The sequence below is a fragment of the Gymnoscopelus braueri genome, assembly GCF_963280865.1.
Source record: "Gymnoscopelus braueri genome assembly, chromosome: 9".
Classification (NCBI taxonomy): domain Eukaryota; kingdom Metazoa; phylum Chordata; class Actinopteri; order Myctophiformes; family Myctophidae; genus Gymnoscopelus; species Gymnoscopelus braueri.
The window spans coordinates 51,461,414-51,487,818 of NC_137610.1; the positions used below are offsets into that span (position 1 = coordinate 51,461,414).

General features: G+C 42.7%; 1 protein-coding gene across 1 annotated transcript in view; it reads left to right on the forward strand.

Moving 5' to 3' along the window:
* The window catches only part of LOC308091601 (uncharacterized protein), a gene marked incomplete at its 5' end in the record, with an annotated part of 60,873 nt that extends 52,508 nt beyond the window's left edge, over window positions 1-8,365 (forward strand). Inside the window, 12 exons of the mRNA XM_080437263.1 lie at window positions 22-91; window positions 465-565; window positions 757-788; window positions 1,492-1,669; window positions 2,358-2,462; window positions 2,664-2,704; window positions 3,468-3,590; window positions 3,770-3,871; window positions 4,705-4,833; window positions 5,775-5,814; window positions 6,293-6,416; window positions 8,103-8,365. Of these exons, the coding sequence (XP_080293389.1) occupies window positions 22-91; window positions 465-565; window positions 757-788; window positions 1,492-1,669; window positions 2,358-2,462; window positions 2,664-2,704; window positions 3,468-3,590; window positions 3,770-3,871; window positions 4,705-4,833; window positions 5,775-5,814; window positions 6,293-6,416; window positions 8,103-8,313 (1,256 nt within the window). The 3' untranslated portion in view covers window positions 8,314-8,365. The remainder of the gene's footprint in view (window positions 1-21; window positions 92-464; window positions 566-756; window positions 789-1,491; window positions 1,670-2,357; window positions 2,463-2,663; window positions 2,705-3,467; window positions 3,591-3,769; window positions 3,872-4,704; window positions 4,834-5,774; window positions 5,815-6,292; window positions 6,417-8,102) is intronic.
* Between the last annotated feature and the right edge of the window lie 18,040 nt (window positions 8,366-26,405).

Sequence of the window (26,405 nt, forward strand, 5' to 3'; positions counted from 1 at the left end):
AGTTTGTTTCTTCCTTAACAGCCAGTACCTGCCCAGCAGACAAGGTTTACAAGCCATGCGGTCCCGCAGAACCGCCCACCTGTGAAGACAAGTAGGTTCCAACTAAATGGACTTTTAAAATACTAGGGGTTCGGCCCTCACACCTACGTCACACTGAGTCACAGTGACTCCCATTGGCCAATTTTAATAGGATGGACTCCATCACGTATATTGTAGTCCAAAAAGTCATGTCTACTCTAGTAATGTATAGAATATTAATTTCAAGTGTAGCATCCATGTCCAGCTCAGCTGTATGGAAGTGACGCATGCAGAGAATACATGTAACCTGTTGTTTAATCTTACAGTCCAACTGAATAATAAAATATATATTATATATATATATATATATATATATATATATATATATATATATATATATATATATATATATATATATATGTAACCTGCTGTCTTTGATCTTACAGTCCGACTGAATCCATCTTGAACATTACGACTGAAGGCTGCTTCTGTCCTGATGGCATGAAACTGTTCAACAAGGAGTCTGGGATATGTGTTGAAAAATGTGGTGAGTTTAACTTTATATGTGTAGATAAATGTCTGCTAAATGCAAAAAATGCAAATGGTAAATGATCTATTAATTATATCCATTGTCTATAGATGTATTTTCACTGATATATTATTATTATTATCTCATTCTGATCTCTCTCTAAATGTTATCTTGTCATCCTAACATGATGTGTGTGTTCATTCATTCAGGATGTATTGACGCTGAGGGCAACGCACGTGAGGTGAGCGCTGTCACAGTTCTACAACCTTGACTTTGGTTGATCTCTTGTTGACATGATTTCCTGACGATGTTCTTACTGTCTGTTGTGTCTGTGGTCTCAGTTTAATGTTCTTACTGTCTGTTGTTGTGTCTGTGGTCTCAGTTTAATGATCTTACTGTCTGTTGTGTCTGTGGTCTCAGTTTAACGATCTTACTGTCTGTTGTGTCTGTGGTCTCAGTTTAATGATCTTACTGTCTGTTGTTGTGTCTGTGGTCTCAGTTCAATGACCTTACTGTCTGTTGTGTCTGTGGTCTCAGTTTAATGATCTTACTGTCTGTTGTTGTGTCTGTGGTCTCAGTTTAATGATCTTACTGTCTGTTGTTGTGTCTGTGGTCTCAGTTTAATGATCTTACTGTCTGTTGTTGTGTCTGTGGTCTCAGTTTAATGATCTTACTGTCTGTTGTTGTGTCTGTGGTCTCAGTTCAATGATCTTACTGTCTGTTGTGTCTGTGGTCTCAGTTTAATGATCTTACTGTCTGTTGTTGTGTCTGTGGTCTCAGTTTAATGATCTTACTGTCTGTTGTTGTGTCTGTGGTCTCAGTTTAATGACCTTACTGTCTGTTGTTGTGTCTGTGGTCTCAGTTTAATGATCTTACTGTCTGTTGTTGTGTCTGTGGTCTCAGTTTAATGACCTTACTGTCTGTTGTTGTGTCCGTGGTCTCAGTTCAACGAGAGGTTCGAGCTGAACTGTCAGCAGTGTGTGTGTGACGGCTCCACCAAGGCTGTCCACTGTTCACCCAAAGTGTGTCCGGCGCCGCCCGCCAAGAACTGCACCGCACCGGGCTTTGTTCTGGTCAACCAAACCAACCCGCACGATCCCTGCTGCGCTGCCTATGTCTGCCGTAAGAGAGCATAACTATCACTCACGCACATTTTTTGTGTGTGTGTGTGTGTGTGTGTGTGTGTGTGTGTGTGTGTGTGTGTGTGTGTGTGTGTGTGTGTGTGTGTGTGTGTGTGTGTGTGTGTGTGTGTGTGTGTGTGCTGACTTTGGGTTGGGTCACATGAAGTCTGAGATCCACATTAAGATGGCTTCTTGTTTCATTATGGTGTGGCTCTGCAAGAGGCTATAGCTGTCTGTCTGTCTGTCTGTCTGTCTGTCTGTCTGCGTGTCCGGAGCTAATCTTGCAAACCACATACTCTGTTTTATAGTTGACTGTCTGATGTCTTACTGTGGACAGAATGTGTCAGTAGTAAATGTCTTATGTCTCCCTCTGGTGGTCAGAATGTGACAGCAGTAAATATCTTATGTCTCCCTCTGGTGGACAGAATGTGACAGCAGTAAATGTCTTATGTCTCCCTCTGGTGGTCAGAATGTGACAGCAGTAAATGTCTTATGTCTCCCTCTGGTGGTCAGAATGTGACAGCAGTAAATGTCTTATGTCTCCCTCTGGTGGTCAGAATGTGACAGTAGTAAATATCTTATGTCTCCCTCTGGTGGTCAGAATGTGACAGTAGTAAATGTCTTATGTCTCCCTCTGGTGGTCAGAATGTGACAGTAGTAAATGTCTTATGTCTCCCTCTGGTGGTCAGAATGTGACAGCAGTAAGTGTCCAGCAGTCAACATGAACTGTCCAGTGGGTCACGTCCCAGAGGTCAACGTCCCCGACGGAAAGTGTTGCCCAGAGCACACCTGCAGTAAGTTCTGATTGGATGACATTGGCGTGTAATTGTCTAGTCTTGACTTGGATTGTCATTATCGTTATAATGACAATTTTGTAATTATATTATAATTGTCATTATGTATGAACTTTTGCTCCAAGCTAAGTTGTCATGTTTGATTCAATCATTTAAAATCACTGTATGACTACTTATATCTGTGTCTCAATGTGTCCTTAGAGCCCAAACGTGTTTGTGTCCACAAGAACATGGAGTTTGAGGTAAGTAATGAACCATCATCATCATCATCATCATCACATTACTATATATAGTGAAGTCCACTGACTGCAGACAAAGAAATATGTTTATTTATTCGTATTTTCATGTATTTGTTGTGTTTCTATGTTGAGGAGCACAATGGAAATAAGTCCTAGACTTAATTGCGTATTATCCTCGAAATTCTATTAACCAAATACGCTTTGTTGTTAAAGGAGTAATTCACCCAAAAAATTACTTATTTTCTATCAATTACACACCCCATGAAGCCTTGAATTCATGGAGATTTTCTTGTTTCTTGTCGCATTCCTGAGACAATAATTTCATGACCATGATCAAATTATTACAAAGACAAACAAATCTCCATGAATTCAAGGTAGTAATTGATAGGAGTCATTTTTGGGGTGAACGATTCCTTTAAGGTTTTGGCTTTTTTTAATATCAAATAAAAATGCAGCTGTGGAACAGGTGTGTGTGTGTGTGTGTGTGTGTGTGTGTGTGTGTGTGTGTGTGTGTGTGTGTGTGTGTGTGTGTGTGTGTGTGTGTGTGTGTGTGTGTGTGTGTGTGTGTGTGTGCGTGTGTGTGTGTTATTTTCCTAGCCTGGGTGTCCAGTACCAGTGATAGTGTGTGTGTGTGGGGGGGGGGGGGGGGGGGTTCTTCTTCTAGCCTGGCTCTCCAGTACCAGTGATAGAGTGTGTGTTGTGTGTGTTCTTCTAGCCTGGCTCTCCAGTACCAGTGATAGTGTGTGTGTTGTGTGTGTTCTTCTAGCCTGGCTCTCCAGTACCCATGGCAGTATGCCAGGACTGTGTCTGCTCCAGAGAGCTGGACCCCAACAACAACCTGTTTATGATCAAATGTAAACCTCAGGCCTGTGAGACAGACTGTGACCAGGTGAGACGCCTATAGTACCTTATGGTTCATATTATAACATGCACGCTCACACAAACACACATGCTCACACACGCACGCACACATTTATTGAAAATGTATTTTGTATTTATCCCATTTTGTGTGGAATGCATGAGGTTGTATGCACATACAATACATAAGGTTGGTGTCATTGCTTTCAGGGATATGAGTACGTGGATGATCTGGACGACTGTTGTGGAAAATGCGTCCAGACTCACTGCTTCCTCAACGTCAAACAGACCAAACACATCGTTCTGTTACAGGTAAGAACCTCTAGCCTGGGACCAGACCAATCTGCCAGGGCAAAAAAAAAAACGATTTGGGTCTGGCACCGCTCCGTTGTGAATCCATTTCCTGCTTCTAAAGTCTGGGGTGACCAATCAGGCCCCAGTATTCAAATATGGGAGACTGTAATTGTTGGTTGGTTGTAGGTCTAACCAATTGCATGCGGAGCCATTGTTTTGATCCCACCCCCTTGGAGAAAAAAAAACTCCTCATAGAAGCATGAGACTCGTATCCACGCAGTGATATAGTCTGTCTACGAGGCTAGAGAACCTCACCATCAGAACCAAACACAACTCACTGTCTCTCTGTCTTCCTGTCTCTCTGTCTCTCTGTCTCTCTGTCTTCCTGTCTCTCTGTCTCCCTGTCTCTCTGTCTTCCTGTCTCTCTGTCTCTCTGTCTCTCTGTCTTCCTGTCTCTCTGTCTCCCTGTCTCTCTGTCTTCCTGGCGGCCATAGCTGAGTGGTTAGTGAGCCCGCCTAGGGAACCAGCTGGCCCTGATTGCCCCAGGTTCGATTCCAGGCTATCCCAGCATATGTGCCGATGATATGAAATTTGTCCCTGAGCAAGAGTCTTAACCCCAATTGCTCACAGGTTCTCATTGGAAACAAGACCGCAAGGACTTTCATGAACGACCTGTTAAAAGGAATTATCCTTATCCTTATCCTGTCTCTCTGTCTCTCTGTCTCTCTGTCTCTCTGTCTCTCTGTCTCTCTGTCTCACTGTCTCTCTGTCTCTCTGTCTCTCTGTCTCTCTGTCTCTATGTCTCACTGTCTCACTGTCTCACTCTCTGTGTGTGTAACGTGTCCTTGCAGCCCGGACACAGCTACTCTCCACCAGAGAACAAATGTGAACGCTACACCTGCGTTCAGAACGGTGGATCCTTCATGACCAGCAGATCCAGCACCCTCTGCCCTCCCTTCCAGGAGAGCAACTGTCAACCTGTAAGTATGGTTTATAACAAACACATGATGTATATTTAGATGTTTTATGCTTATTATGCACAGAGCATTTAACTCTTTGACTGCGGACGACGCGATAACGCGTCAAGTGCTACTTTGTCCAGTTGGCCGTCGACGCGTTCGACGCGCTGGACGCACGTTCATTGTTTAATCTCTGATTGCGCTATGCTGCTTAATATTCAATGTTATTCTCGAGTTCCACTTACTTCACGGACATCTGCATCCGGTTTCATGACCTGGATTCCGTTTCCGGTTTTTGATTCTTTTCCCCAGTCATTTTCGTCCAAAATAGGTAAATAAACGGTCTTTCACACGGTATGACGGACAAACGGACAGTTTCTCTTCTATAATCTATGGTCTGGGTGACGATCAGTCATCGCCGTCGTGTATCACATCGTAATTTTGGCGATCAAAACAATCTGGGAGGACGTCACATCCGTTTTCATGTTTTTCCCTGTCTAATCTATCAAGAAGGGTGAGAGAGACCCAACGACCTGATCAAGCAGTCATGTGCTGCTCTCTAGTGGCGGATTTGTGCTGGGTCTTTATATTATGTGCCCTTAAATTATTTTCATGAGAAAAATTCAAAATATAAAAATAAAAAAACACGAAAATTGCTGGCACTGGGGGAGTACTTTATGAAAATACTCTGGCAGTCAAAGAGTTAATAGGCAGATTGCTATGGTTGGCTGTAAGGAGCAGCACAGCCTCTAGGGGGTGCTAGAGGTCTTTTAGACTCATTTGTGTTCATTCAAGACATTTGTGTTATAAATGACCTAATTACATTTGATCAAATGAAACCATTATCATGGTTCCAAATTGATATGCTGCTGTGTATATATATATATATATATCACAATGCAAAATACAGTCGTTCTGAGTTGCTTTTGTCATTTTGGATACTTTTGTACTTTTACTCATAGGATACATTACAGACAGCTGCGGATGGATGCTGTACCATGTGTGAGTATGACCATGTTCTTTTGAACATGTATGTGTTGTAAATGCAATGAATGATCTGTTTAAATATGTATATAATATGTAAATGCAATGAATGATCTGTTTAATATTTATATTATATGTAAATGAATGAAAAGTAGTTAATGTAGGTTAAAATATCATTTAGATAGCATGTTATGTAGATATATGCCAGGTTCATTTGTTGACCTGGCATGTATAGTTTCAATGTATAGATTATTAATGTTTTGGTATTATACTGTTTAGACTGATGATAGGTTCTTGGTTTACCTATGATAGATTACTATGCATTTGATGTATTACCTTGTGTTTACCTTGCTTTCTGTAAATCACTCTGGATTATGAGTGTACATTTTAAATTAATATTCATCAGGTGTGGAGAGGGAGAAGGCCTGTAAGCTATAAGCAGCATGGTCTGTTTAATATGTATATGATATGTAAATGATGTATGAATATTCATCAGGTGTGGAGAGGGAGAAGGCCTGTAAGATAGGCAGCATGAAGACCAGGATCAGTCATGGAGGATGTCAGTCTGTAGAGGAAGTGGACATGCCTTACTGCCAGGGAGCCTGCAACACCTTTACCAAGTAATTATTATATTCATATCATTGTCTCCGCCGGAGGCGGAGAGTATGTTTTCGCTCCGTCCCGCCGTGTGTTCACCTCCCCCCTAGCCAAGCTAACATTGGTCAAGCTCCACGTGACACGTGTCAATATGTTGACACCAATGCCTTTGATTGGCTAGAGGGACGCATGACGAAATAAAATCCTATAAATAGGTGTGTCACTTCAAAAAGCCATTTATGTTTTTTGAAGTGAGGTAAGACAGGATCAATCAGTCTTGATTGGAACAGTACCTTCCAGTACAAATCACCCGTCCGTCCGTGCGTGTGTGTGTCCCTCTGAGAACACCTAACATTGGTCAAGCAAAGGCGCAGAAGGCCAAAGCTAAGAAAGCATACTCATCTACAACAGTAACACAGAAGAGGACTATAGAGTTGAATTGATCCCACAACAAGGCCGAAGTCTTAATACTGTAACAATTGGCCACCTTGATCAAATACATTATGTAGCACTAGAGAAAACTGACATAGATCAAACACACCAATCAACTGCTGAAACTGTTCAAGACAATGAAGATGAAGAAGACAGACAAGCATTTGAACAAACCAGTCAATTACGACGACTCCCATATGACACATTGCTTCAAGAAGAACATTTTTTAGATGCAGACACTACATATTCAGTCGCCCCTGCAGAACACCAAAAACCACGCGCATTCTACCAAGACGACCCGTTCTACCAAGACGACCCGTGCTATTAAAATAGCACGGGTCTGCTGGCGGAGACTTGTGCTCCGAGGAGCACATTTTCTAGTTCATCTCTGTTGTCGTCGGGCAGAAACCATGTCCAAAGTATGAACTTTTCAACAAACACAACACTGCGTCATCAAAGTTGGTATGGGGACTTTATACATTGTCAGATACTTTATATTATCATCACTTTACCCGCATACAGCTCAAGTGGAGGTTTTTGACCATTAATGTTGAGATAGTTATTTTTTTTCCCCCATCTGACTTGGTCATTCTAATCAATGATGGACAAAACAACTATCTCCACAAGTTGGGAGTTGAGGATCCAATGGAGTTAGAAGGTTTAGTCAGAAGTATTTGTATTTCAGTATTTGTAAAACCCACACACAGACATAAATGGTGTTTAAAGGGTGTTTAAAGCACTGATTTATTGAAAAAGTGTCAGTGTCAGATGTAATGTCCCTCCTCTCCTCTCCTCTCCTCTCCTCTCCTCTCCTCTCCTCTCCTCTCCTCTCCTGTCCCCTCCTCTCCTCTCCTCTCCTCTCCTCTCCTCTCCCCTCCCCTCCCCTCCCCTCCCCTCTCCTCTCCTCTCCTCTCCCCTCCCCTCCCCTCCCCTCCCCTCCCCTCCCCTCCCCTCCCCTCTCCTCTCCTCTCCTCTCCCCCCTCCCCCTCTCCTCTCCTCTCCCCCCTCCCCCTCTCCTCTCCTCTCCTCTCCCCTCCTCTCCTCTCCTCTCCTCTCTCCTCCCCTCTCCTCTCCTCTCCTCTCCTCTCCTCTCCTCTCCTCTCCCCTCCCCTCCCCTCCCCTCCCCTCCTCTCCCCTCCCCTCCCCTCCCCTCTCCTCTCCTCTCCTCTCCTCTCCTCTCCTCTCCTCTCCTCTCCTCTCCTCTCCTCTCCTCTCCTCTCCTCCCCTCTCCTCCCCTCTCCTCCCCTCCCCTCTCCTCCCCTCTCCTCTCCTCTCAGATACTCTGAACTCTCGGCGGTGATGCAACACTCGTGTTCGTGCTGCCAGGGCTCACGGTCCAGTAACAGAACGGTGGAGCTGCGCTGCCTGAACGGAGACGTCGTCCCGTTCAGCTACGTCCACCTGGAGGAGTGTCGCTGCAGCCTGTCGGAATGCAACAGGAACGTCGCGTTGACCGCCAGGAAGAGGCGGAGTTTCAGCCTCGTCTGAGACCACCCCCACCCCTCCCCCCTCCCCCCCCTACTAGGTCACCTGACTGACTGGGGGGGTCCGAACAGAGAAATTATATTTATCATATTTTAATAAAGATGCAACTATAATATCCACGTCTCTGCTCTTTTATTAATAATGTTTAATGTCCCGCATTAAAACCCGGGAAAGCATGTGTGTCGTTTTCAGATTTTAGCTGTTTGGTGGAAAACCTCATTATGTCCAAGGATTCAAATTATTATTATTATTTTTTTATTATTTAGAGTAGCCAATTATTTGTACCACCTTTTCTCCCCAATGTAGTCCAATTTAGTTGTTATGCCAATTAATTCCTCCCCACACATCTCTGTGTGTGTTGTATCCTATCGACTCACCTAGCCAGTGAGGAGCCCAATCCAATCCAATCCACTTTATTTATATAGCACATTTCACAACCAGGGTTAAGGGTTTACAAAGTGCTGTACAGAAAATCATGCAAAATACAAGCTAAAATAAGCTAAAAACACAGAAAACACCATCAAAAACACAGAAAACAAATAGGACATAGATCACAGAAAACTCTCAAGCGGGGTTAAAATGCCAAGGTGTAAAAGTGTGTCTTAAGCCGAGATTTAAAAGTCTCAATGGTGGGGGCCCTTTTAACATGGGGGGGGGAGCGCATTCCATAGGGTGGGGGCTATGGCAGCAAAGGCTCGGTCGCCTCTGGTCTTTAATTTGGTCCTTACTGTGACCTCGAGACTTAGCTGGCCAGCAGACCGCAGTGACCTTGGGGGGGTATAGACCTTTATGAGGTCAGAGAGGTACTGAGGTGCCAAGCCATTCAGGGATTTAAAAACAAACAATACAATTTTAAAATCAATTCTGAAGCGAACAGGTAGCCAGTGGAGTGAGGCCAGCACGGGCGTAATGTGCTCACGATTACTGGTTCCTGTCAGGAGGCGTGCCGCAGAATTTTGGACTAGCTGCAGGCGTGCCAAGGAGGCTTGATTTAGCCCGACATATAGCGCGTTACAGTAGTCCAGACGTGTGGAAATAAAGGCGTGAATGACTCGCTCAAAATCATTGACTCCAAGGTTGGAGACAACAGGTTTCACATAAGACTGTAGGGGGCCCAGATTGGTGGGTATAATGCCAGGACCACTAGGCCCAAACACTATGACCTCTGTCTTTTTTTCGTTGACACTTAGAAAGTTAAAAGCCATCCAGGTTTTAACATCATTGAGACAATCAAGAAGTGGTGTCAGGGAGCTATTACTTTCCTTCTTTAAGGGCATGTAGATTTGAGAATCATCTGCATAGAGATGGTATGAGATGCCATGCTTCTTAAAAATTAGTCCCAGGGGGAGAAGGTAAAGGGAGAACAGTATAGGTCCAAGGATCGAGCCCTGGGGGACTCCGGAGGACAGGGGCGTGGAGGATGACACAAAATCTCCAAATTTGACTGAGAAGCATCTCTCAGATAGATAAGACCTAAACCAGTCTAGGGCCGTGTCTGTGACACCAACACACTGCTCCAAACGGGAGATTAGAGTCTTGTGATCCAGAGTGTCAAAAGCAGAGGTCAAGTCAAGGAGTAGCAAAATAACAGAGTTACCTTTGTCAGTGGTCAATAGCACATCATTGAATACCCTCAACAACGCTGACTCGGTACTGTGAAATGCTTTAAATCCAGATTGAAAGACATCAAAAATATTGTGTTCCTGCAGGAAAAACTGTAATTGAAATAAAACAGTTTTCTCGAGGATTTTAGAAATGAAAGGAAGCCCCTACTGGGAGGACGTAGACCCTTCATACTCCTCCCGCCCAACACTCCCCACTGACAGGCTCCGCCCCCAGTCGGTAGGACTAAATGCAATGACCGATAACACCCTCCTCCCCGCCGCCCAGCTTCCCTCCCCCGAACACGGGCCAATTGTGTTCATATAGACGCCCGACAAAGCCGGATGCACCACGTTGGATTCGAACCCCACAACCTCCGTGGTGGTGGGCAGGGCAGCCTGATCGCCAGAGAATTAGTATACATTGCACGGATCCAGTGCATGTCATTCCGTGCATAGTCGCCTAGAAACCCCGAAATTCCGTGCATATGTACGGCGAGTCCCACGGTGGGCGTAACCAGTCGCAACCCGGAAAAACCCGGAAGCAGAGCAGTCCCCACAACAAAATGTACCATTCTGTGCCTATCGGTACATAACTCAAACGGCGCTGAGTAGGCACAAGGGAATGTCGCAACGTTCGGGACGGTAACTCGCTCGGTGGCCCCCTTACGTGGCGACAATTCCCATGAGACTGCGCGCCTCCGAAATGGTTCAGTCACAATGGGGGAGATGCGAGGCGGCTATGCACGGATTTTCGGGTTTTCCAGTTGTCTATTGCACGGAATTTGAAAAACGTTCAAAGAGAACGTTTCCTCTGGCGATCGGGTTGGGCAGGGACTTTACCACTGCACCACCCGAGCACTCCTGCCACTAGGGCGGTAGCCTGCCCCAACCCTCCTGATTTCGTGTGTAAAGGGGCGGGTGTAAAGAGCCGGCGAGAGACTGCGGCTGATCCCATTGGTTCACCGATCTGTCCGTCAACCCCCGCCCCGTTAACGCAACATTACGAGCGACGCCCACTGCACTCTGGTTGGTTGGGAAGTGAAACACTTCCTCATACCCAGTACGGGCTATGGTTGGGCCAGGCTTTTATTTTTTAGCAAAACTAAACAATAAAAGCCTGGAGATCGAGGCTACTAGGGCGGAGGAGAGGAGATACATTTTCTCAAATTCAAAAGTAGATCTACAAGCTCGAGCTTGTGGATCTGCTACTTTTGATGCTTTTGTGCTGCAGTGTGATCAAGTAGGGCGATAATCTACTGCCCGACAACGACATTATAGCAACATGGTTTTTTTTTCAGAAAACTGTTAGGATTTAGAAGGCATGTGTAGAATGGGCCTCAGGTCTTAACGGGTTAACGAAGATGCAACTATTTTATGTCCGCGTCTCTGCTCTTTTATTTCACTGCCTCAATGGCACCGCCTAGTGACACATTAGAGCAGGGGTCTTCAAAGTTTTTCAGCCCAAGGACCCCTTAGCAGAGAGAGAGATGAAGCAGGGACCCCTTAGCTGGGAGAGAGATGAAGCAGGGACCCCTTAGCTGAGAGAGAGATGAAGCAGGGACCCCTTAGCTGGGAGAGAAATGAAGCAGGGACCCCTTAGCAGAGAGAGAGAGATGAAGCAGGGACCCCTTAACTGAGAGAGAGATGAAGCAGGGACCCCTTAGCAGAGAGACAGATGAAGCAGGGACCCCTTAGCTGAGAGAGAGATGAAGCAGGGACCCCTTAGCAGAGAGAGACAGATGAAGCAGGGACCCCTTAGCAGAGAGAGAGATGAAGCAGGGACCCCTTAGCTGAGAGAGAGATGAAGCAGGGACCCCTTAGCTGAGAGAGAGATGAAGCAGGGACCCCTTAGCTGAGAGAGAGATGAAGCAGGGACCCCTTAGCTGAGAGAGAGATGAAGCAGGGACCCCTTAGCAGAGAGAGAGAGATGAAGCAGGGACCCCTTAGCAGAGAGAGAGAGATGAAGCAGGGACCCCTTAGCTGAGAGAGAGATGAAGCAGGGACCCCTTAGCTGAGAGAGAGATGAAGCAGGGACCCCTTAGCTTAGAGAGAAATGAAGCAGGGACCCCTTAGCTGAGAGAGAGATGAAGCAGGGACCCCTTAGCTGAGAGAGAGATGAAGCAGGTACCCCTTAGCTTAGAGAGAAATGAAGCAGGGACCCCTTAGCTTAGAGAGAAATGAAGCAGGGACCCCTTAGCTGAGAGAGAGATGAAGCAGGGACCCCTTAGCAGAGAGAGAGAGATGAAGCAGGGACCCCTTAGCTGGGAGAGAGATGAAGCAGGGACCCCTTAGCTGAGAGAGAGATGAAGCAGGGACCCCTTAGCAGAGAGAGAGAGATGAAGCAGGGACCCCTTAGCTGGGAGAGAAATGAAGCAGGGACCCCTTAGCTGAGAGAGAGATGAAGCAGGGACCCCTTAGCTGAGAGAGAGATGAAGCAGGGACCCCTTAGCAGAGAGAGAGATGAAGCAGGGACCCCTTAGCAGAGAGAGAGCTGAAGCAGAGACCCCTTAGCTGAGAGAGAGATGAAGCAGGGACCCCTTAGCAGAGAGAGAGATGAAGCAGGGACCCCTTAGCTGAAAGAGAGATGAAGCAGGGACCCCTTAGCAGAGAGAGAGATGAAGCAGGGACCCCTTAGCAGAGAGAGAGCTGAAGCAGAGACCCCTTAGCAGAGAGAGAGATGAAGCAGGGACCCCTTAGCTGAAAGAGAGATGAAGCAGGGACCCCTTAGCAGAGAGAGAGATGAAGCAGGGACCCCTTAGCAGAGAGACAGATGAAGCAGGGACCCCCATCACTACATATTATATAAAGTTATGTTGCAAATTAAACCTTTTCATAGATAGCTTCATAGACCTGTTTGACAGACACTGTCATCAGTGTTGGATTCATGTTAATGTTTATTTTCAGACATTTAACCACTTAAACCGTCAATACTTAGTAAACTTGACCTTTGGCCTTTGTACTTGGTCTGCTCTTTCATCCCTCTACACCAAACCCCTTTGCCGAAAATGGATCTGCTATTTTAGGCTAAAATTCTCCTCAGAATAGGGATGCAAGTAGTTGTAAAGAATATATATTATATCACATATAAGATTTGGTGGCCCCCCTGTAGTAGCTCTGAGGTCCCGGACCCCCCTTTGTCAGTATAACAGAGTTGAGTTGGTTTAAGCCAAGGTACCAGTACAGTATTATACAGCCAGGGTTGACAGATCTGCTTATTATAATTTCCCCGCAAGATTTTATTTAAAAAAAATAGCCGATCTACAAGCTCACAACGCGTCGCGTTGCGACGCGTTGTGAGCTTGTAGATCTGCTATTTTCAAATAGCTGATGTATTATGTTAAAGGTTCTATGACATTCATTTTCACTTTTTTTTATTTTTTATGTTTTTTGGGGGGTTTTATGACCTCAATTACACCCAAAAAATCTGAACTTTGAACATTCAGTGGATTTTCTGTGGTCTGGGGTTTTCTGAATAATTAGGCTGAAAAGTAATCTGAGCTTGGCCCTTTGGCAGTGAGGTCACAGTCGATTAATCCCGGCCCACTCTCCTCCTCGCCCCTCCCCTCCCCTATCCTTTCCTTTTGGGGGGGCGGAGCAGAGGCGATGATTGACAGGCAAAATCCCTCACCAGCGACACCCGCAGGCAAATATTTATTTTTTCATTGCATTTGAAAAGGCTTTAGAAATGTGAGAGAAAAACACCTGCCATGAATCAATGGGGTGGAATTTTTTGTTAAAACTTTCTATACACGTTTGAAGGACTATGACAAAGACTTTTAATGTGTGGTAAAACTGAACGTCATGAAACCTTTAAAGTGCACATGTGGCCCATAGTCACTTCTTTTGGGCTGGTTTGCCTAGACCTGGTTGCTTGTTTCTCTCACAGAATCTGGCAACACTGTATACGGCGTCACTTACAATGTTTTCAGACAAACAGCTTCTGAATCTCCAGAGAATCACCTCCAGTGCAGCCTGTAGTGAGGAGTTTTATCTTAAATGGTTTTTATCTCTAAAAGCAAAGTTGGCTCTGGTATACGGTGCAGAAAAAGTGCCATTACATTAGACTGCTGTTCAGAGCCAGACACTCACGTTCATTTATATTCATAATGTTTAAAACGGTGCTTCTCAACGTGTTTCATATCAAGGACCCCTAAATTAATACATATATTTGACTCCGGTCAAAAGGGGGTCCCCAGCTAAACTTGGCTATTCAAAAAATAGCAGATCTACACTTAGTGCCGTGCTGCGAGCTTGTACATCTGCTATTTTTTTATACTATATATATTTGTTTTAATCTTGAAAGTATTGGAAAAAATATTGCATACATTTGAGCTCATTTATTACAAATATTCTTTTCTGCGGGTCCCTGGAACGAAACATTTTCAGATGGGGGTCCGCGGTTAAATACATATTATTTTGGGGGTTCTTGACATGAAAAAGAACTACTGACTTAAAGGGGTATAGGGTTAGTTAAGGGGGGCGGGGGGGGGGGGGATTTCCAAAGCCAATTTTACACAGTGTTGCATGATGATGATGATGATAGTGCGCTCTGGATGGAAAGTGAAGCTCAATCGATATGAACACCAATCAATATTAGCTTTAAGATTTTAACTGTGAGAGAGAGAGAGAGAGAGAGAGAGAGAGAGAGCCTCTCAACAAGCCATCACAACTTAACCCATTCAGTCCAGGGATGCATCTGTGTCATTTTAGATTTCTTTGGCTATTCAAAAATAGCCGAGTGCCGCACTATGAGCTTGTAGATCTGCTATTTTTGAAACATCGTGAAAATGTGTGCAAATCTTTGAATTTATATATTTTTTAAGCGAACATAAAAAAAAGACTCATAAACAGACTCAAATCTTGTGTCTGGGGGTCCCTGGAACAACATATTTTGAGATGAGGGGGTCCGCGGCCAAGTACATTGGGGGGTCCTTGACATGAAAACAGCTTGAGAACCACTGATATTATAATAACATAAGTGTTTAAAAAAAAAAACTCTATAGGATTTAGAAGACATTTATAGAATCCCCCAGAAGCAAAGATTTGAGTTACAAATGTTTGCTTTAAAAAATATATATATATATTTATGTATAAGATTTGCACACATTTGCACATATTTTTCACGATTAAAAAAGAATAGCAGATCTACAAGCTCTCGGTGCCGCGCTATGAGCTTGTAGATCTGCTATTTTTGAATAGCCCAAAGAAATGACACACAGATGCGTTCCAGGTCTTATTGGATTAACTGAGAGAGAGAAAGAGAGAGAGAGCCTCTCAACAAGCAACTTAAACTCCACCCATACATTCACAGACAGCCTGCACTGTGCTGTCTGTCTGTCTGTCTGTCAGCAGCTGTTGTATCAGGACTGTCATATGTATTATTATTATGTGTGTATAGGCTACATATCGGTCCTTAGTGTGGATGGAACCATATAGTTCTATTGAGGAGCAACGCGTCCTGTCCTTATCGATGGAGGTGAGCGGTCAGACCCTTCAGCACCTGGACAGCTCCTCAGGTAACGAAGCAGCTTTCTTTCTCTTTCTTTATTTATGTATTCAGGGGTAAGCCCATTGAGAGCAAAGCTCTCTTTTTCAAGGACGCCCTGATAGATAACTGCATATAAAATACAATACATACATACATAATGAAGAAACAATAACAACCATTTGAATCACATTAGAATGTCACAGATAAACATAGTGTCACAGATAAACAGGTGCAGTTACTATGTAGTGTGTCCTCGAGAAGCACCCTAAATGCAGTGGTGGAAAAAGTACTCAAATTCTTTACTTAAGTAAAAGTACCAATACTGCAATATAAAAATACTCTGTTACAAGTAAAAGTCCAGAATTAGAAATTTACTTGAGTAAAAGTACAAAATGATTGGCATCAAAATGTACTTAAAGTACCAAAAGTAAAAGTAAAAGTACTAAAAAATAAATATTTGAAAATAGCCGATCTACAAGCTCACAACGCGTCGCATTGTGAGCTTGTAGATCTGCTATTTTCAAATAGCCTAGGTTTAAAATAGGTTTAAAGTGGTTAATGTATGTTTCATTATATCATAATTTATATCTGAAAAGTAACTAGTAACTAAAGTTTTCAAATAATTGTAGTGGAGTAAAAGTACAATATTTGCCTCTGAGATGTAGTGGAGTAGAAGTAAAAGTATTGGAAATTGGAAATACTCAAGTAAAGTACAAATACCTCAAAATTGTACTTAAGTACAGTACTTAAGTAAATGTACTTAGTTACTTTCCACCACTGATTGAGACCCAATCTAACCAGTTTCAGAGAGTCCTGAAGTTGTGTGGAGCATAATACATGAAAGCAGTCTTTCCCTTGTTCACTGGTCTTACGTGGACTGGTACATCTAATGTGTGTTTGTGAACGTGTTGAATGTCTAGTAACTCTAACTGTTGTCTCTCTCGTCTCGTTGGCAAAGTGTTAACGTTAATAGTGTAAAACACTGAGTAGTAGGCTGTTGCATCAGGAGTCATTTTTTACAACCAAGGTTTATATTTTAGCTTGTAATTAAAGTAAATAAATGTTGAGTGTTATTTTTTTTTTTCATTTACTGCTTTCTATAGTTTTAGCAATTTTCGCGTTTTTTTTTTTACAGTGGGCGGGGGCATTCTGTCCGGTGGCTAAATATGTCTTTTTTTACACAATAACCCAGCGTTTTCTTTATTATTATTTACAGTAGCTCTTCTAGCCCCCAATAACTCAGATCTGGCCATCAAAGACCACGGGACCTTTTTTAATGTGTAAAAAATACATATTTAGCCACCGGACAGAATGCCCCCGCTCACTGTAAAAAATATCCCAAAAATTGCTAAAACTATAGAAAGCAGTAAATGAAAAAAAAAATAACACTCAACATTTATTTACTTTAATTACAAGCTAAAATATAAACCTTGGTTGTAAAAAAACAAAGTTGTCCTTTAAGAGTCCATCCATGCGCACCTGTAGTGTAACTTAAGACCTGTTTTTATGAATGAGCTACTGTAGCTTGACTATGTTAGAAAATAATGCCCAAGTCCAGGGTAAACCTGTTTACATTTAAATGGTCTATAGGCTATAAGCAAGGTGGTGGGGGGTAGAATTATGAAGCTGCACAGGTGGGAAGTATTAAAGTTAATTAACATAATCTAATCCAGGGGTCTTCAACGTTTTCAGGCCAAGGACCCCCTAGCTGAGAGAGAGATGAAGCAGGGACCCCCCTACTCTATATTGTATAAAATTGTGTTTCAGATTCAACTTTTTTTGTTTACTTGGTCTGCTCTTTTTTCCCTCTACACCTATACCTCTTTGCCAAAAATGGCCGATCTACAAGCTCACAACGCCTCGTGCTGCGAGGCGTTGTGAGCTTGTAGATCGGCTATTTTTGGCTAAAGTTCTCCTCAGAAAAAGGATGCTATGGTTCAAGTGGTTAAAGTAAAATAAAAGAATCATATCACACAAAGATTTTGCGGACCCCTTGTAGTAACTCTGAGGACCCCCTAGGGGTCCCGGACCCCCTGTTGAAGACCCCTGATCTAATCTCTGGCTCTCTCTCTGTCTCTCTCTCTTCATCCATCTCTGTCCCATAGTTTTTATCCTAATTTAATTACCCTGTTTACTCACTACACCTTTGAATCTCCTGGAGATAAATGTACAGACGCAGAGTACAACAAGATCTTATGACATTAATCTATGATCAAATAATCCGGGAATATTGTTATGATGTAGCCTAGAGAATAAGTGTTACAATTAGGCTGCCAATGAGATCTTTAGTTTGCAGTAAGTAGATAGAAGTGTAGATGAATAGCCTAGATGTGTATTTCACTGAGATGGGGGGGGGGAAAGGGGGAGCATTTGAACTTTAATGTTGGCGTGGCACACACTTTTGCATAATCCATATCATAACCATATCACTGTGCATGCTGGTCCATTAAGCACTGAGGAAATGCATTGAACACGTCAACCAATGGACGATCCAGAATCTACTGGCAGTCATTAATATTTGGAGCCAAGGAAGAATGGTTAAAAGACAGGGTTCAGCTTAAAGGTTCTATGACATTCATTTTCACTTTTTTTATTTTTTATGTTTTTTGGGGGGTTTTATGACCTCAATTACACCCAAAAAATCTGAACTTTGAACATTCAGTGGATTTTCTGTGGTCTGGGGTTTTCTGAATAATTAGGCTGAAAAGTAATCTGAGCTTGGCCCTTCGGCAGTGAGGTCTAGGCCTGTCCCCGACTAAGGATTTGTTTAGTCGACTCTAATTGGCGACTAATTGCCAATAGTCGACTGGCAGTCGACTAATAAAAAGGCAGTCGGCCTAAATACATTTTATTTCAAAGGGCCAAGTCTACACAGTTTGTTTTGTCTCCAGCAGAGTTTCTAGTGTCTCTATCTCTCTCTGGAAGAGGTTGCACATGAACTCTGCAGCCGCACTGAGGCGCTCCAACACAAACAATACCAATACAAAGACGAGGAATAAGAAGAATAAAGTGGAAGTTACGTGTGGTTGCAGGTGTAGACTTGGCCAAAAAACAATTTAAAAAATGTTTGGCCCTTAAAAAATAAATAAAAAAAACTTTTTTTTTTTTTTTTTTTTTTCGACTAGAGTCGACTAAGAGACACTTAGTCGACTCGGACCCCCCGCGACTAACCAGTCGACTAGTCGACTTAGTCGAGGTCAGGCCTAGTGAGGTCACAGCCGATTAATCCCGCCCACTCTCCTCCTCGCCCCTCCCCTCCCCATCCTTTCCTTTGGGGGGGGGGCGGAGCAGAGGCTATGATTGACAGGCAAAATCCCTGACCAGCGACACCCGCAGGCAAAGATATATTTTTTCATTGCAGTTGAAAAGGCTTTAGAAATGTGAGAGAAAAACACCTGCCATGGATCAATGGAGTGGAATTTTTTGTTAAAACTTTCTATACACGTTTGAAGGACCATGACAAAGACTTTTAATGTGTGGTAAAACTGAACGTCATGAAACCTTTAATGTTAAAATCCACAAGCCAACCAGACATAAATAATACAAGGGACAATAGAGTAGAATTACAGTGTAAAATGTGTAGGAAATGTAAATAACCTGATAGGTGCAAAACAAACAGCATCACTACACACAGACATTGGTGCAGACATTGTCCATAAACTTGGCAAAACACGATCTTATTGATAACAGCTGCAGCTGAATGGTTAGAGAGCCCCGAATGGTTAGGGAGCTGGACGCCCCGGTTGTCCCGGGTACGATTCCAGGCCCGGCCAGCAATGTGTCAAAGTGTCCATGAGCAAGACACTTACCCACTAGAATGCACTAGCTGCTTTCGTGTATAGAGGGGCGGGTGTATAGAGGCGCGGAGAGATTGCGCCTGATCCCATTGGTTCACCGATCTGTCCGTCAACCCCCGCCCCGTCAACACAACATTACGAGCGACGCCCACTGCACTCTGGTTGGTTGGGGGAAATGAAACACTTCCTATACCGGGCACACCGACGCGCTCCTCTAGGCTTTTATTTTTTAGCAAAACTAAACAATAAAAGCCTGGAGATCGAGGCTACTTACCCATTAACTGCTCCCTGAGGCACTGCCCCCCATAGCCCCCACTGCTCCTGATACTTAGGATGGTTAAATGCAGATATACCTAATTTCACTGTATGACAATATACAGTGACAAATACCACAACGGAGTGTGGGCTATAGCCTGTATATTTATTTAGTTAATAAAAAAGTAAACCAAATCATTTTTCTCTTTAAAACCTTGAAAAAAAATAGTTTTCATCGTCACACAGATGAATAGGAACATAAATTACACCACGTAACGTCCATCGATCCATAAGCCAGAACACAATATATTGATTAATCATCAAAACAAACATGCTCTGAAGATGCCCCCCCCCCCCCCCCCCCACCTGACCACTTAACACAGCTGTCATCGTGTTAAGTGGGCAGATGGGTGGGTTGTGATGGAACACTTTTGAGATTGATCCAGAGAAGGCCTGAGAGCTGCTGATGTAGACAGAGTGGATAGACTTAAACCTGGGTTTAAACCTGGGTTATAACAATAGACTTAAACCTGGGTTATAATAATGGACTTAACCCTGGGGTGGGTGCAGTGTAGACTTATAGGACATGGGACAGGGGGTCCGGGACCCTTAGGGGGTCCTCAGAGTTACTACAGGGGGGGGGGGGGGGCAGCCAAATCTTTGTGTTTCACATTAACCAGGAAGACTAGCTGTGCTTCAGGCCCGTTCAGAAATGGTGTTTGTGCCGGCTGGAATTTAAATGACGTAGATGTCCGTACCTTCTTTGTATGTACCTTGGTGGGGAGGCCCATATCAAGGGGTTTCCTGTTTAGCAGTGTTGCCATGTCTGCTTATGGTAAGCGACTTTTGGACTTGTTTCTAAAGTGTAGTTGCTTATTTGGGCTTGTTTCCTTATGTTGTTTAAACCAGTGGTTCCCAAATTTTTTGATATCAAGGACCCCAGGTTAATATGTATTTGTCCGAGGACCTCCATCTGAAAATATTCTGTGACAGGGACCCGTACAAGATTTGTGTTGTTAAAATGTTTAAACAAATATTTGCATATGTTTTTTTAAATAGCAGATCTACAAGCTCACGTGTCGCGATGTGATGTGTTGTGAGCTTGTAGATCTGCTATTTTCCAAAAAAGTGGTAAAAACTATAGTTGCTTCTTTTGGGCTTGTTTTCATAGACCTGGCCGCTTGTTTCTCTTGCAAAATCTGGCAACACACTGATTACCTGCATTACACCTGCAGTGACCTACTAGGAAGGAAGTGACCAGATATTGAAGGAAGCAGCTGAAAAGGGCAATGGCTTCACCCTGGAGAAGGGCCATAAGAATAAAGGTGAATATAAATCAAAACAGGATTTCAAACTTACCATGGCTGTCTGGGGAACAGTTTTGTGCTCAAACGCGTAGCAGAGTAGTCTGTAAGATTTGAAGCCAACTGTGTGTTTGTGTTTACAAAAGTTGTAAAACATAGCTGTTTGAAGGCGTTATACAGTGGTCCCCCTTCCTCAATCATAGTTTGTTTTTGTTATTAAAAGGTCCAGGAGGTAGGGCAGCTGCCTGGGGCTCGGAAGGTTTTGGGTTTGATCCCCGGCTACCCCCCTGGGTTAGTGTTGAAGTGTCCTTGAGCAAGACACTGAACCCCTAACTGCTCCTGATGAGCAGGTTGGTGCCTTTGTAGGTTTTCCTCTGCCGTCGGTGTGTGAGAATGTACTATAGGGTTGGATCCAACCGGAATTCAGGGTTCCAGTATGTGTGCAGACTATACTTGATTTGATAGATGTCACTGTCAAATCTTTTGTCCCAGTTAGTGTTGATTTTGACAGCAAATTTTGATTTAGTTTTAGTCATAGTCTTTTGAATCAAATTCCATTTAGTTTTTTAGTCATTATTTTAGTCTATTATGTTAGTCTAGTTTTAGAGACTAAATATCATACAATTATAGTCGTTGATTTAGTAGACTACGGTAAAATGTATTTTGGCGGTGCCTTGATGGCGTCGTAATGGCTGATTTTACACTTGGTTGCATGCTGCAAATAGCCGATCTAGAAGCTCGCAACGCGTCGCAGAGTGACGCGTTGCGAGCTTGTAGATCTGCTATTTTCAGAGCGCAACACCCGAGCTCAACCAAACATAAAATCACTTGTCTTCATCTAGTTTTTATTTGTTGATGATATTGTCAAAATATTTAGTCTTAGTTTTAGTCATCGTAGCTTAGTTTCTATTTAGTTTTAATTTAGTTTTCGTCAGTGAAAAAAGGTAGTTGACGAACATTTTTCGTCATAGTTTTAGTTGACGAGATCAACACTGGTCCAAGTCCAGCCTTACTGAAAGACAGTCGGCCCCTAACAACACTGGCATCTTACAGATTTCAACAAAACCTGGATATCCACTAATGTTGGGGCTAAACAACAACTTGATGGATACATGTAATGATGTACCATGCATGTTAAAATCATGGATACTTTACATTATTCCCCACATTTTCCTTATTATACTTCATTGTTTTTTTCCTTCACTTTGGTAACAAATGCTTATTTAACATTGAGCTGGCCACAATGTTTAGCTGCCCACTGGACCTGTATCCGTCTGGGGGTTCAGGGGGCTTTCACGTAGGAAGTGGCCAAACCCCCCAAAAGGGGCTTTTTTCTATATTAATATCATCATATATTTCTTTATTTTTTCAGAAATCATTTTTTTGGCTTTTATGCCTTCGTTGATAGGATATAGGACAGTACTAGGCCGCCGGGATCGGGACTCGAACCCGCGACACGCTGCAGTCTACTTTAGAGCCTAGGTTATTATTTTAAATCTTGCCTCAAGTCCCACCTTTACACCTTGGCTTTCGATAGCGTTTGAGAGTTGCTATGGTCTGGTTTGGTTTCACTGTCTGCTGACGCTGATGCGTCTTGTAGGTCTATTGTCAGTGATGTGTCTCCTTTTGTTGTTTATTTTGTCTCTTATTTTGCTGTATGTTTTTGCTGTTGTTTTTCTGTGTTTTAGCTGTTTTTTTTATTTCTGTAGTACAGCACTTTGGAAACCTTGAGTTGTGAAATGTGCTATATAAATAAAGTGAATTGGATTATATATTATAATCCAATCCACTTTATTATATATTATACATTATATAATATTATATATTTATAATATTATATATTCATAATGTATAGGAATGGTTAAAGGTAACCGTTAAGGAATCAGACCGTTAAGAGGGAAACGTTAAGGATCCGGAATCGTTTAAACCCCAAAGGATCCCATTCCCAACCCTATAGAATGTAATGTGTAAAGCTCTTTGGATAAAGGCTCTATAGAAATGCATAATTTACCAGTTTAAAATAAAGTCATCAATGCACCAGGAAGTTGACAGGAAATAAACTGCTCATCAATCCATTTAGCCTCTAATGTGTTGTCAAAGCCATATTAGAAATGTTTGTTTATGAAATCCTTCCGCTGTAATGGACAGAGACGTCCATGGTTCTGCTAAACCTGGAAACAACAACAATTGGTTCTCAAAGTGGGGTCTGAGGACCCCCCAAGGGTCCTGGGGGGGTTCCAGGGGGTCCCCGACAAAATGTGTTAATGTAGCATCACAATCATTTCAACCACTTTAACCTTTTATACTTTGGGCTATTCAAAAATAGCAGATCTACAAGCTCATAGCGCGGCACTCGCGCTATGAGCTTGTAGATCTGCTATTTTTGAAAAATCGTGAGAATTTGTGCAAATCTTTGAATATATATATATTTTTTTTAAAGTGAACATTTTTAACTCAAATCTGTGCTTCTGGGGGGTCCCTGGAACAACATATTTTGAGATGGGGGTCCACGGCCAAATATCCTTTTGGGCGTCCTTGACATGAAAAAGATTTAACTTTTTCATAGATTTCATAGATAGATAGATTCATAGATGGGAGCCCCATTTCAAAGGGTTTCCTGTTTACCAGTGTTGCCATGTCTGCTTATAATAAGTGACTCTGCAGGCTTGTTTCTAAATTCAAGCCATATGCTTCCCAATGTTGTTTTAAACCAGTGGTTCCCACATTTCTTTATGTCAAGGACCCCCAGATGGACCCCCATCTGAACATATTGCCAGCCATGGACCCCCCCTCCATCTATACAAGATTTGTGTTGTTAAAATGTTTCAAAAACATTACTTTTTAAATTCACTCAAAACATAGCAGATCTACAAGCTTGTAGATCTACTATTTTCAAATAGCCGATGTGAAGTGGTAAAACTTAGCCTAGTTGCTTCTTTTTGGCTTGTTTTCATAGACCTGTTTCTCTTGCAAAATCTGGCAACACACTGATTACCTGCATCACACCTGCAGCCTGATAGGGAGGAAGTGAACAGATATTGAATGAATCAGCAGAGAAGAATAAGGTAATAAAGACATATATTTCATTGACTGGGCTCTGTGCTTGGTCCCCTCCTTTTCTTCCTTCTACACCAAATCACCAAAAAATAGCCGATCTACAAGCTCACAGTGCGACCAGCCCATTAGAGGGTGTGGGTGGGTGTGTGTGTGTGTGTGTGTGTGCGTGCGCGCGCAACAAGTTTCTGCTCTCACTCACTCATAATGTTTGTATTTGTTCTTTATCACAATTTATTCTCAGTTTATAAATAACGTACATAAATGCATGCTTTCTCTTGCTCGTCCACATTGTCAAGGAATTCTGAGAGAAATACGACGATATGCAGTTGTTTATTTGAGCAGCAGGGGTTAATATCGGCAAACTTAAAGGCAAAACATGTAACTTTGCCCTGTGTTTACATGACAAAACAATAAATACATTTTGTTGACCAATAATTTCCCTCTATAGCAGCAGTTATCGGCCACTAGTAGTGCGATATGGTGTTTACCTGCAGAAACACAATCCTCTTGCTGTATTTTGGTGTTTTCACTGTTTGTTTTGGGAGACGGGGACGTTTTTGGGACGTTTTTTTGCAGGTAAACATGCACCACCACATTACTGCAGTGGCTAATGCTGCTGCTGGTATAGTATAGAGCAGTGGTTTTCAACCCTTTTCACATCAAGGACCATTCATTTATTCTGCATTTGAGCCACGGAACCACCATTTGATGAGATTTAGACTCTCAGACCCAAGACTTTGAATATGTTGTCGTTGGATAAGATTTTGTCCACAATTCCATCCATGCTGTATTGATGTGGTAAAATAGGAGAGACAGACAGACAAATGTTAATCAAAATAACAATTCTTCTACATTATCTAATTGTGTGGGCTTCTTGTAAAGATGTTTAACAATAATTTAACTCTTGAGAGCGTAAAATGAAACCAAAGATCTATAAGGGTCCATTTGGTTACCAACTCTCCATCGTTTAGCTGGGGACCACCTGGAACCCCCTCAAGGACCACTGGTGGTCCCCAAACCACTGGTTGAAAACCACTGGTATAGAGCATACACGGGCAACTGGCGGCCCCCACCTTTAATATCGGAATACTGATATAATTATAATTCCAAACATGACCCGCTTGAATTACTTCAGTCTATATTAGTAGCTTAATGACTAGCATTACAATTATATTGTCTTTTTTTAAGTTAACATAAGTATAACTAAATGCATTTGAAATTAAGTAAAAATTTTACTTTTTAGGATTCCAATTCAAAAATAGCCAAAATAGCTGATCTACAAGCTCAAAACGCGTCACACTGCGACGCGTTTTGAGCTTGTAGATCGGCTACTTTTGCTACTTTTTGTGTGACATAGAATGGCGAAGTACGGCATACATTTACGAAAAAAGGTTGAAATACGGAGATAAGACGTGTCTGCCCGACAGTATGCGCCCTCTGGAGTGAGTGTGGACATATAGTGGCCCTCCATCCAATGATGGGTAAAACATTTATATATATGTTTTGTTATGTAAATACAGCCAAAGTGACATACATACTATGCCTTTAATAATGAATGGATGTTTTGGAAAAACGTGCTGCGTTCAGGAGCTTCTATATTACCCATAGCCTCACCTATCACTGGACAAAAGGACTTTAAAATGGACAGTTAAACATTGATGAGGTCAGTAACATGAGCCTCATTAACGGCTAAGGTGTGTGTGTGTGTGTGTGTGTGTGTGTGTGTGTGTGTGTGTGTGTGTGTGTGTGTGTGTGTGTGTGTGTGTGTGTGTGTGTGTGTGTGTGTGTGTGTGTGTGTGTGTGTGTGTGTGTGTGTGTGTGTGTGTGTGTGTGTGTGTGTTAGAAGCTTAGATATTGTGACTGTGAGGACCTTTTTCCTGGCCCTCATGAGACATTTTTTTTCCTTATACTTGAAAAAAAGATTCTAGTTAGAATCAGACATTTAGAAGTTAGGTTTAGGGGTTAGAGATAGATTTATGCTTGGTTGCGTGCTGAAAAAAATACAAGATCTACAAGCCCGGCTTTTTTTTTGGATTTAGGCTTACGGTAAAAATTGCAAATAATTGTTTAAAAAATGGCGTTAATAAAATCACCGTCCTGAAATGGTGTGTATGAGTGTGAGTGTTCTGTATTTGGAGGAGAAGGTGCTTGCTGGATCCATAATTTTCCCAATGTTGGTAACATGGCAGACTGAAGTAGCAGGGGTCTTCAAACAGGGGGTCCGGGCCTCAGAGTTACTACAGGGGGGCGCCAAATATTTGTGTGATATGATATTCTTTACATTAACTACTTGAACCCTATAGCATCCCTCTTCTGATAAGAACTATAGCCAAAAAGGCGTTGTGAGCTTGTAGATCGGCTGTTTTTGGCAAAGAGGTTTGGTGTAGAGGGAAAAAAGAGCAGACTGAGTTAAAAGAATAAGAGTGTAATCTGCAACTCAGTTTTATACAAATTTATAAGGGGGGTCCCTGCGTCATCTCCCTCTCAGCTACTGTAGGGGGTCCTTGGTCTGAAAAACATTGAAGACCCCTGACCTACAGTATGTTCTCTGTGAATGTGTCCATGTTTGTTGTTTTCTGTTGTGTACAAC